At 41.8% G+C, this 12419-nt stretch overlaps 1 protein-coding gene across 2 annotated transcripts in view; it reads left to right on the forward strand.

Annotated features, from left to right (window-relative positions):
• Positions 1 to 12419, forward strand: part of FGD4 (FYVE, RhoGEF and PH domain containing 4) — a 139234-nt gene that overhangs the window by 101518 nt on the left and 25297 nt on the right. For both annotated transcript variants that reach the window (XM_032221568.1, XM_032221569.1), the window contains exons 4-5: positions 2855 to 3332; positions 8750 to 8839. In XM_032221568.1, coding sequence (XP_032077459.1) covers positions 2855 to 3332; positions 8750 to 8839 — 568 coding nt within the window. The remainder of the gene's footprint in view (positions 1 to 2854; positions 3333 to 8749; positions 8840 to 12419) is intronic.

Raw genomic sequence — 12419 nt, forward strand, 5'->3', positions numbered from 1 at the left:
AATATTTTTATTTTATTTTATTTGTCAAGGATGTACAAGATGTCCATAAACATGGACATGAACAAAGGAAATGAGTACAAATAAATGGGAACAGTAGGACAGGTATGGTAGGCATGCTGGTGCGCTTATGCACGCCCCTTTATGAACCTCTTAGGAATGGGGTGAGGTCCATGGTAAATAGTTTGAGGTTGAAGCTGTGGGGATTTGAGGATGTAACAATGGAGTCTGGTAGAGCATTCCAGGTGTTTTAACACTTTGTTGCTGAATTTTCGTATTTTCTGCAATCCAGTTTGGAGCAGTTTACCTTGAGTTTGTATCTATTGTTTGCTCACGTATTATTGAGGTTGAAGCTGAAGTAGTTGTTGACAGGTAGGACGTTGTAGCAAGACAATTTTGTGTACTATGCTTAGGTCATAAGTTTTCCTTTGGGTCCAGCATGGTGTTTGAACCTAACTATTATAATTTCAGTGGTTATTCCTCCTTCATTATAAAGGACAGCCCTTCCTTTCAAAAAGCTGTCCTTTAGAATTATTGAATTTAATTATTATTATTTTTGTTTTTCTCTTGGATTTCCTTTGAAAAGCAAAGTTATAAACAAACAGTTTAAAATGTGTTATCCATACAAACCTCTCTCAGATTTTCCTCTTTGTCCTTTATTTTTTCCAAGAAAATAATGATAATGCACATATTGGAAAGAGTTTCTGGGGAACATTTAAAAAGAACAAAGAGCTAAAAAGAAACAAGCCACTATGATAAAAATCCCTTGCTGAGTTTCTGACCGTAGTCTGAGCGCTAATTACTTTCAACATTTTTTTAAAAATTATACCTCCTTCTCATCCTCAAATGGCAGCCTCTCTTTCTGCTATTTGACCCATTGAAGACTTCAATTCATTAATCGTGGCTTCCACCACAGAGAAATCCTGCTTACCCCCTTTCTTGCTCTTTCTCCCTCTCATTCTCTTCTTCCCCATCAGGGTCATCATCATCATCATCATCATTCTTATCATCCTCATTACATCTTCAGTTCTTAGGCTCTTTTGATTATTACTTAATTCCATTTTGAACATTGCCTGGCATTGACTGACTCTAGGCCATGCACAAACAATAAGATAAAAACCAATAAGAAACAAAAATAATGTGCAATCTGAGCACATTAAACAAGCAGATAAACAAAAATAAAAACACACCCAACAAGGGGGGTCTTCACCCCAGGCCTTGGGAGTATAAACAGGTCTCCAAGGCCTTGTGGAATGTCAATAGGGTAGAAACCACACCATTTCATGGGGTGGAATCTCATTCCAAAGGGCAGGTAGCACAGCACCAGCTGTTCTTGACACAGGAAGTCTTTCTTTGTTGCCATAAATATCTTCAAGGGTTCAATACTTCTATCTGCAAACAAAATATTTAACTTAGGATATGCTCCTGATGTGTTGTTTTCTATAGATTTCTTTCTTCTTCTTTTTTTGCTGCTTACATCAAGAAAGTTTTCAGGTATTAAAAAGTAGCCAGTTTTATAGAGCGGGAAGGATAGAGTAGCCAGAAGATGCAAGCCAGTATGTATGTATGTATGTATGTATGTATGTATGTATGTATGTATGTATGTATAGCCAGAAGATGCAAGCCAGTATGTATGTATGTATGTATGTATGTATGTATGTATGTATGTATGTATGTATGTTTGTTTGTTTGTTTGTTTTTGGATGGATGATAGATAGATACTGTAGATAGGTAGAGATTGATAGATACTGTAGATAGATAGAGATAGATACTGTAGATAGATAGATAGATAGATAGATAGATAGATAGATAGATAGATAGATAGATGTTAGATAGATAGATAGATAGATGTTAGATAGATAGATAGATAGATAGATAGATAGATAGATAGATAGATAGACAGACAGACAGACAGACAGACAGACAGATAGACAGATAGATAGATGATAGATAGATAGATAGATAGATAGATAGATAGATAGATAGATAGATAGATAGATATAGATAGATGATAGATAGATAGATAGATAGATAGATAGATAGATAGATAGATAGATGATAGATAAGAGAGATGATATAGATAGATAGATAGATAGATAGATAGATAGATAGATAGATAGATAGATAGATACTGTAGATACTGTAGATAGATAGATACTGTAGATAGATAATAGATAGATAGATAGATAGATAGATAGATAGATAGATAGATAGATAGATAGATAGATACTGTAGATAGAGAGATACTGTATATAGATACATGATTGATAGAAGTTAGACATATAGATAAATAATAGATATACATGATAGATGGATAGACAGACAGATAGAAGTTAGATATATAGATAAATAATATATATTATCTATTATCTATCTATAAATAATAGATATATAGTATATAGATAAATAATAGATATAGAAGATAAATAGATAGACAGACAGAGAGAGATAATAGACAGATATACAGACGGATAACTTGGGGAGAAAGCCAGGCCTGCAGGTAAACCCAAAGCCAGGCTTTCCTCACTTCAATCTAATCAACAATCTCAGTCCTCGCCTCCTTATTAATCTTTAATAAGATTACTGTTGTGAGTGAATCTCTGTCTCACAGTTGCTTTTTATACTCTGGAGTCCTTGGTGAGCTTGGTTGTTTGCCTGCAGATGTTTCATTACCTAACTAGGTAACTTCATCAGTGCAGGTGAGTATGGAATTGCTCCCTGTGTTCTATATAGTAGTTTGCTCTGTCAGTTTTGGAGCGGTGTGGTCCCTTGATTAGTGCATTGCTTTAGTTTTTATACTAATTTTGCATACTTGTTTGCACGTCCGGATTCAGTTTCTGTATTTTATTCTTTTTAGCACATCCTTTTCCAATGAGCTGAAGAAAGACTCTTCTGTTTTAAATGTTGGTAAACCTCAAGGAAAATATGGACCAGTGCCATCACCTCAGACAAAATTCCTCACACAGCATCCCCTCCACGAGCAGGGAAACAGTAGAGATTGGTCTCAGGATGTACAGAATCACACAGCCAATGGCATAATAGCACAGAATCATTGGGACTCCCAAGAGAAGCGGTCTGCCCACCGTGCCTGCAGAAACATTCAAAATGACTGTGATGCCGTTGAGAGCAGTTTGGTAAATGGAGAAAGAGGAAACACTAGTACGGACTCATTGCCAACCACAGCAACTTACAAGGGGCCGAAGATCAAGAGCCATCTCTGGGCTCCAGGTGCCAATTCATTCCCATCTGTAAAAGAAGCTGGAGAGATGATTGCCAATAAGGAAGAGAAGCGGGTTGAGCAAAGCAGTCAGCGAGACCCTAACACGGAGACAAAGGTAAGAGGGCTGGATTGTGGCAGAAAAGTGATAGACACAAGAGTAAAATAACATTTTGTAAAGAAGCTTCTGATTGTCCCAAGAACCGTTTTGGTAAAGGCTCCACATATTCTTAGACTCGTAGAAATTTGATATGACTTTTTATTAGATTGCTTATTAGATTAGATTTATTAGATTGCATTGGAGTGTCCTTTGAAATGGTGAGCCTTGCCTTTACTGATAATCCAGTGTTTCTCAACCTTAGCAACTTGAAGATGTCTGGACTTCAACTCCCAGAATTCCCCAGCCAGCATTTGCTGGCTGGGGAATTCTAGGAGTTGAAGTCCGGACATCTTCAAGTTGCCAAGGTTGAGAAACACTGTGATAATCCTTTTCTACCAACCACTTGTTCAAAACTCAAATTTGTATAGTGGTGTTGAAAGAAAAAAGACAACTGTTTTTTGAAGTGTCATCCGACAGTCATATGATTCTGATTTGAGCACTTGAGCAATTGGCACACATTTATCACAATCAACAGCCTCCATTTGGTTTATTTTTATTTGGTTTATTTTATTTTATTTTAGTACAGTTTTATTTTTTTGTATGATTATAAGAGTTATCCCGAGGTAAGATGGGCAGCCAATGAATTTTATAAATAAATAAAATAAAATAAAATTTGTGACACTTCACAGTCAGCTTTTGACAAGACAAACTCAGCGGGAAAACCAGCAGGAGATTGGAAGTTATGGTCACTTGATGTGGCGTTTAATAAACCATGGTGATTTCCTTAATGGCTGCAGCTGGAACTATTATAAGTCGGTGCAGTCACATGAGACATTTCACTTAATGACCGTGCTGCTTAGCAACAGTTATCCTTCTCAGTTGCAGTCAGTAAGTGAGGGTTACCTCTATTTCATGATGTAAGTCTAGATATTAGGGCCTTTCCAGACTGGGGGGCTGCTCCTGGATCATTACCGTACCTCTGTAATGACATCTTCATGGGACACCAATTTAACATTTTTCAAAATACTGAACTCCTCCCCCTTTGAAGCAGGCACATCCCATTGGCTGAGGCTCTCCCCAGTTTCCCGCCTCTCTGTTGATCTCCTTTTCCTTCCTTCTGAATAGACACACACGTTTGTAAAATCCAGAATGCAGCACTGGTAGGCCAGAGGCAATTATTGTCTTCTGTTGTAGGTGAGCTGGAGGGAACAAATGTCATCTCTGGCTCCACAGTGGCTGCTGTCAATAGAATTGTGGCTTTTTGTGAGAATGGCTCTGGGGGTTTGGGAATAGGTGATACATCCTGTTGTGACCATTTCCTTCTCTCTCTGTGTAGGAGTACACTTTCTGTTCAACAGGGGAAGCGCTCTGGAGTAAGCGTCCTTCCTGTGAAACTGGGTGGAATGATACACTTGGTATCACCATCAATCTAGATATGAAAGCAGCTCTTAAGGAGTAGTTTGTTATGAAGTTCCCTTCTCAATTGGAGTGGGCATTCTTGCTCAATTTTAAAACCTCTCCTGATTTCTCTAAATGGACAGAACAGTTCTTTTGCCATATATATATATAAATGGCTGTTTGTGTGTGTGTGTGTTCCAGCATAACTCTGGAACGCCTCAAGCAATTTCAATCAAACTGGGTACGCAGATGACTTATTCTCTTGGGAAAAAAAATACTTGGAGGGGGGGAAAGACACTCCTAACGCCCTTCGGGGTGTGTGTTCTGTTAAGATACATCCCATTGTACCTTAATATGACTTCTACTGTACTGCCGTAAAATGGCTTCTACTGTACAGCGTAGTGGAATTGCCATTGTAAGGGCTTCACATTACTCCATAAGGGAGCTCCCTCCGGTAAGAGGGAAAATCCAATATTACGTTTGGTCTGGACATTTTTCCCCTATAAATAAATACCCAGGCAACGCCAGGTTATCAGCTAGTGATATATAAGAAACTAATGGTGGATATCTATAGAAGGTGATGAAAGGTATCAGCTTAGTCTGATCTTCTCACCATCTGAATCCCTGAATTAATGTTACAGCATCTATCCTTTGATGACATTTAACACAAGTAGTCCTCCACTTACAACAGTTCTCTTAGTGATCATTTGAAGTTACAATGGCATTGAAAAAAGGGACTTACGACCATTTTTCACACTTAAGACCATTGCAGCATCCTCATGGTCATGTGATTTGTGTTCGGGTGCTTGACAACTGCTTCATATTTATGACGGTTGCAGTGTCCCGGAGTCATGTGATCCCCTTTTGTCAAAAGGGAAGCCAGATTCACTTAACAGCAAAATTATAACTTAATAACTGCAGTGATTTACTTAAATGTGGAAGAGAAATCATAAAGTAGGACAAAACTCACTTAAAAATATCTCATTTAGCAACATAAATTTTGGGTTCAATTGTGGTCATAAGTCAAAGACTGCCTGTCCCATGTCCAGTGGTGGGTTACGGATTCCGTACCGGTTGGAACGGCCCCAACGTTACCCACATGGATGTGGGGCACACGCATGCGTTGTACTTGCCTGTGACGCTTCCGCAAGCCTCCGCGATGCTCCAAGTGTGGCCTTACCAAGGCATTATAAAGTGGTATTAACTCTTCACGTGATCTTGATTTATGCTGTTTATGTTTATGCAGTCTAGAATTGGGTTGGCTTTTTTGGCAGTTGCTGCACACTGCTGGCTCATATTTAAATGGTTGTCCACTAGGACTCCAAGATCTCTCTCACAGTTACTACTATTGAGCAAGGTACTACATATACTGTATCTGTGCATTTTGTTTTTGTTGCCTAAATGCAGAACCTTACTCTTTTCACCATTGAATTTCATTTTATTAGATAGTGCCCAATGTTCAAGTTTGTCAAGATCCTTCTGTATCTTAAGCCTATCTTCTGGAGTGTTGGCTATTCCTGACAGCTTGGTGTCATCTGCAAATTTGATGAGTTCCCCGTTTATTCCCTCATCCAAATCATTGATGAAGATGTTGAAGAGTACTGGGCCTAAAACAGAGCCTTGGGGTACTCCACTGCATACTTCCCTCCATGTAGATGCAGTTCCATTGAGGACTACACGTTGAGTGCGGTTGGTCAGCCAGTTACAAATCCAACTGGTGGTGATGCTGTCCAACCCACATTCTTCTACTTTATCTAGTAGTAGGTTATGGTCTACCGTATCAAATGCCGTACTGAAGTCCAAGTAAACTATATTGGCGGCATTCCTCTGGTCCACTAATTTTGTCACTTTGTCAAAGAATGCAATAAGATTAGTCTGGCACGATCTGTTTTTGACAAACCCATGTTGGCTTCTGGCTATTACTTTGTTTACTTCTAGGTGTTCGCTAATTCGTTGCTTGATTATCTTTTCCAGAATCTTTCCTGGTGTTGAGGCTGATAGGTCTGTAGTTTCCTGGATCTATTTTTTTTTCCCGTTTTTGAAGATGGGAACCACATCAGCTTTTTTCCAGTTCCTCTGGCAGTTCCCCGGTGCTCCTGGATCTCTGAAAGATATAGTTCAGTGGTTCTGAGATCTCGTCTGCCAGTTCCTTCAGAATCCTGGGGTGTAATCTGTCTGGTCCTGGTGATTTGAACTCGTCTAGGGTAGACAGGTGCTCACTTACCATTTTCTTCCCTATTTCAATTTGTGTTCCTAATCTGATTTTTGTGGTGCTGTTTTTGATAGGTTGGACTGTTTTATCCCTTTGTGTAAAGACAGATGCAAAAAATGAGTTAAATAGTTTTGCTTTCTCCCTGTTACTTGTCACCTTCTTGCCGCTTTCTCCCAGCAATGGACAAATTGTTTCCTTAACCCTTTTCTTGTTTTTAACATGTTGGAAGAAGCTTTTGTTTGTTATTTTTTACTTTTGTGGCAAGCCTTTCTTCATTGTGATCCTTAGCATTCCTTACTTCGTCTTTACAGGCTCGGGCTATTTGCTGATATTCTGCCTTAGTTATGTCCCCCTCTTTCCACTTTTTATAACACATAATGTATACTGGCCTAGACAAAGTTGTTTAAGTAAATTTGATTGCATTTGCAATGAAGATTTTCTTTTGTGGCGTAATTTGTGTAAAGACCTTTGGAGGGAAAATAAGGTATAGTAGAGTATAGTAATGGATACAGGAACTGATTGTTCACTTATTTCCTATTATATAAGTCTCTTGCTCCAAAACAACCTTTCATTGCACATTCCCAGCCAGCTTATAACAAGCCAAGTCAATGGAAAAAGCTGGATTTGCTTAATGAACGTGTGGATTCATTTAACAACTTCAATGATTTGCTTAACAACCATTAAAAAACTTGTAAAATTGAACACAACTCACTTAGCAACAACCTTACTGGAAATTCTGTGGTTGTAAGTTGTAAATTGAGGTCTGTATGGCTAAAGCTTTAATGCAGTAATGTCAGATTTTACTTAAGCTACAAAATTTTTATTAAACACAGATAAGTGGTCACAATTGATAGAAATGCCTCTGTAATGTTAGTTTATCTGAAATGGAAAAAACAAGCAGGCAAAATTGTAAGTTTTTGTTGAATAAATTGATACCATTAGTTAGCATTTCCAATGTTAATACTGCTGCCCCCCCCCCCAAAAAAAACCCTAGGCCACATTAAAAAGCATTTATGCTTGTTTTAAATAGCTCCTTTTATTATTTTATTCCTCACTATAAGACAGACCTTGGACTGTGTGTGTGCCATTCTGATTTTTTCATATAGTTTTCTGTTGCGGCCCAGCAGGATCCGGTTGAGCTGCTGATGGACTCGGATAGCGAGGAACCATATGAGTCTGCCCTGGACGATGTGGAGGACTCTGGGCAGGGTTCAGAATTAGAACAGGGACCAGAAAGGCTGGTTGGCCACCAGGAGGCTCCTGAGGCATGGAGCAGTGGGGAGAATCAAAGGCAATTTGTCCCTAATGCTAGATTGAGAAGGGCTGAGAAACAGAAGCAGCAACTCCGTAGGCAGACTTACAGAAGATGATTAAGCACAGGTGGTTGTTGATTGGCCCCTCCCAAGAGAGATTATAGGTGAGGCGTTGGGAGGGGACATTTGCGGGAAACAACCGTTCGAATTAGTAGTTAAGAAATCTGTATCTGTGTATTCTAGCCGTGTCTGTTCGTTTGGAATATCTGCATTGCTTCGTTTGAACTATCTGGGTTGCTGCAGAGCTACTCTATTGAACGTGAGTTGCCTGGGCCCTCAGCCAAAGGATTCGTTATCTCAGTAATTGAACAGTGGCAAACAGCCAAGCCTGTGTTCTGGTTTATTCACAGGCCAGGGGTCAGAACAGTTTTCTGGGCTAAGCTGACTTCAGTTCTGAAAAAAAAAATCATTGCTTTATAAACACAGTATCTGATTGCAAAAAAAAAAAAATCCATTGTAGGAATTACATTTTTAAAGCTTTTTTCTAAATATAAAATTACTTGTATTTCCAGGAAACAAATGAAGAGAAATGTTACAAAATTGCAAATGAGCTTTTGCACACTGAAAGGGCTTATGTGATTAGACTTGCTCTCTTGGATCAGGTAAGCATTTTTTCCCCCACCTCCTTATTTTTTGTGTTTGAAGAAATGTTTTAATTTTCCAGAGTGAGTTTGCAGGATGGTCCAGAGATGGTATTACAGCAATTGGCCTCGAGACTGGATTGAAGCTGAAGTCACGCTTCTGTGCTCCTCTCCTCTGACTCCAGTTTTAATCCAATCTGGCCAAAGAGAGGTTGTAAATTCTTGACTCCTGATCTGATTAAACTTTTCTGGACAATCCTCAACTCAACTTGCTTCCTTCTCACAAGGAGACCCTTCCTTCACTTCCCAGTAAGTACTGCTATTAGCTGCGGTTTTTCCAGCCACTCGAGGGTTAAATCTCAAGGCTTGGAGGCTCCGGTGGCTGGATTGCTGTCCTGGTGGCCATTTTGGCCAGCGACCACGTGGAGCCCTGAGAGGGCAGATCAGCGCCGGTGGGGGCTAAAGTGGCCAGTTGGGCTACTGTACACTTTCCCCCCCCCACCTCTCCTTCCCGAGGTCATCCAGAAGGTAGTCAGAGAGCAGGCCGAAGTAATCCTAGTGGTCTCCTACTGGCCCAGGAGGGCTTGGTTTGTGGACCTGCTGAGTCTGTTGGCAGAGAGACCGTGGAGGATTCCCCGGGGGAAGGTGAGATTGCTACAGGGGAAGTTGGTCCATCCAGATCCACAGTGGCTCCAACTGGCTGCGTGGAGATTGAGTGGGAGCGCCTGAGAAGCGCCCTTCTGTCCCAAAAGGTGATCAGAACTATCGAGGCCTCCGCAGACAGTCAACTAACAGGATTTACAATTCCACTTGGGAGACGTTTGTCTCCTGGTGCCAGGCCGCGCACGTGACCCTCTCCAGGGCCACAGTCCCTCAAATCCTGGATTTCCTCCAGGAGGGTCTAGCCATGGTTAGGAGACAGTTGGCGACACTGGCCACCATGCTACCAGGGGAGGGGCCCACTCCGCTATCTCGTTTGCCCTTAGTTAAAAGGTTCCTCAAGGGGACGGCCCCACCTTCGTCCACCACCAGTCCACAAGTTTCCTACGTGGCACCTTCCCACAGTGCTACGGGCCCTTATAGCTGAGCCTTTTGAACCACTCCAGACAGTTAGCTGGAAGCTCCTCACTTGTAAAGTTGTGTTCCTGATGTCTATCACCTCGGCTAGGCGAGTCTCGGAGCTGGGGGCTCTCTCCTCCAGGGAGGATCTATGCACATTACACAATAACAGGGTAGTGCTACGCCTGGACCTGGCTTTCCTGCCAAAGGTAAACATAGTCTTCCACCAGGCGCAGGAGGTGGTCCTTCCGGACTTCTGTCCAGACTCGACCAGAGACCGGGAGCACAGTTGGCACCATTTAGATGTAAGAAGGGCCTTACGGATTTACCTAAGGCGGGCAGCGGAGTTTCGTAGGTCTGAGGCTCTGTTTGTGTCATTCCAACCCTCGTCGCTAGGAAAGAGTTACTCCCCATCCACCATTAGCCGGTGGATCCGTCTGGCCATTGCCCTCGCCTACGAGGCACAGAACTTGCCGGTTCCGACCGGCATCACGGCCCACTCCACTAGGGGTGCGGCCACCTTGGCGGCCTGGGCCTCCCAGGCCCCTATAGAAGACATCTGCAGGGCAGCGACGTGGGCATCCCCGTCGCCCTCACATCTGGCACTACAGGCAGGATGTCTTCGCATCTTCCGACGCGGCGTTCGGCTGCAGGGTCCTGCAACAGATCCTGTTGGATCAGTGAGGGCCCACCCTTGGGGTGAAACTTGGGTATGTCCCATCTCTGGACCATCCTGCAAACTCACTCTGGAAAATGACAGTTGGTCTTATCTGAACTGTTATTTTAAGAGGTATTTGCAGGATGGGCCAGTTCCCACCCTAGGTTAGCTAGACAGTAGGTGGAGGTGTCTCCTTTGTGACTTGTTTTCAGGATCTCGGGAGCGCATACTGCATTGAAACTGGAGTCAGAGGAGAGGAGCCCAGAGGCGTGGCTTCAGCTTCAACCCAGTCTCAAGGCCAATTGGCTGTGATAATACCATCTCTGGCCCATCCTGCAAACACCTCTTAAAATAACAGTTCAGTTCTGTCATTCTGTATAAGAAGAAATTATTTTGCTTGAGTCACATGCAATGCTAATCCATAACACGGTGAAAAACGTGGTCTTAAGAGTTATGTATAAAATAAATCATGTACGGGAAAGCTTTTTATCTGAATCTGTTTTGAAATTACCTTGGATTAAAACTAAAGCATATTATGTTAATCCCAGAGCTATAATTGCACTCAACAATGAACTAAAGGGCCATCAGTGAGCTGTTGGACAGCACTACTTGGTCTGTTGTGTGGATGCTTGGGTGGTTTAGGGGCAGGGAATTTTTTGCCCTTCATGGTATTGGACCTGGGTACTTGAGAGACTGCCTGCTGCCAATTGCCTCCCAAAGACCCATTAGATCACACAGATTAGGCCTCCTCCGGGTTCCGTCTACTAGCCAATGTCATCTGGCTACTACCCGGGGGAGGGCCTTCTCTGTGGTGGCTCCGGCCCTTTGGAACGAGCTCCCCGCAGAGATTCGGACCCTCACCTCTCTCCAGGCCTTCCGAAAAGCCGTTAAAACCTGGCTGTGTCGGCAGGCCTGGGGTCGATGAGTTCCCTTCCCCTCTCGAATCGTGTGGCTGTTGGCTGTTTTAAATTTCCTGTACTTTTTGTTGTAGTTCTTGTGTTTCCCTTCCCCTCCTTTGGGTTTGTGCGCCGCCCTGAGTCCCACCGGGAATAGGGCGGCATATAAATAAAATGAACCTTGAACCTTGAACCTTGTTGGGGTGTGTGTGTTTGGGGATTGTCATGTGTGTTGGGCCTAGTGTCTGGGTGTTATGTGAATTTCGTTGTATGTGTGTGCTGTGTATATATGTACAATGACGACAAAGTTTATATTATATATATTATTTTCTCAAACAATCCCCAAACATCTACATATCACTCTTTGTCATATGCTATGCATTCCACAATCATATCATTCTTCCACCTCATCTTCATAAATGTATTATCTTCTACCAGTGTTTTCCTTTCCTTTAATGTAATAATCCTGGATTATTATGTTATTATCAGTAGCTTTTGAAGATCAGCACTCAACTCCAAAGTCAGTAATATAGAACTGAATATGTCAAACCTGCCCCGCCCATGGAATTTGCAGGTCTCCTAATTTAAATAATAATTCATTTTTAGTGGAATCTGATGAAATGGGCCAAATTGTGAGATATGAAATTACTGCCAAGATGTTTGACAATATATAATGATTTCCCAAGATGTGGATCATGTATATCTGTAAATTTATATAAGGTCCTACCCTCGTGGACCATAGATGGGGAAGTTATGTTTTAGATTACATCTTCCTGTGCCATTCTTTCTCTATCTGAAAGAGAAGAATTATCTACCCTGTTTCCCCGAAAATAAGACCTCCCCAGATCGGGCTTTTGAGTGCATGCGCTAAAATAAGCCCTCCTCCCCCAAAATAAACCCTCCCTGAAAATATTGCAACACATCAGCAGCCATGAGGTGATCATGTTCGCCACACCCTGCACTTCAAAAATAATAAGACCTCCCCGAA

This window comes from Thamnophis elegans, chromosome 7 (assembly GCF_009769535.1).
Source record: "Thamnophis elegans isolate rThaEle1 chromosome 7, rThaEle1.pri, whole genome shotgun sequence".
NCBI lineage: Eukaryota > Metazoa > Chordata > Lepidosauria > Squamata > Colubridae > Thamnophis > Thamnophis elegans.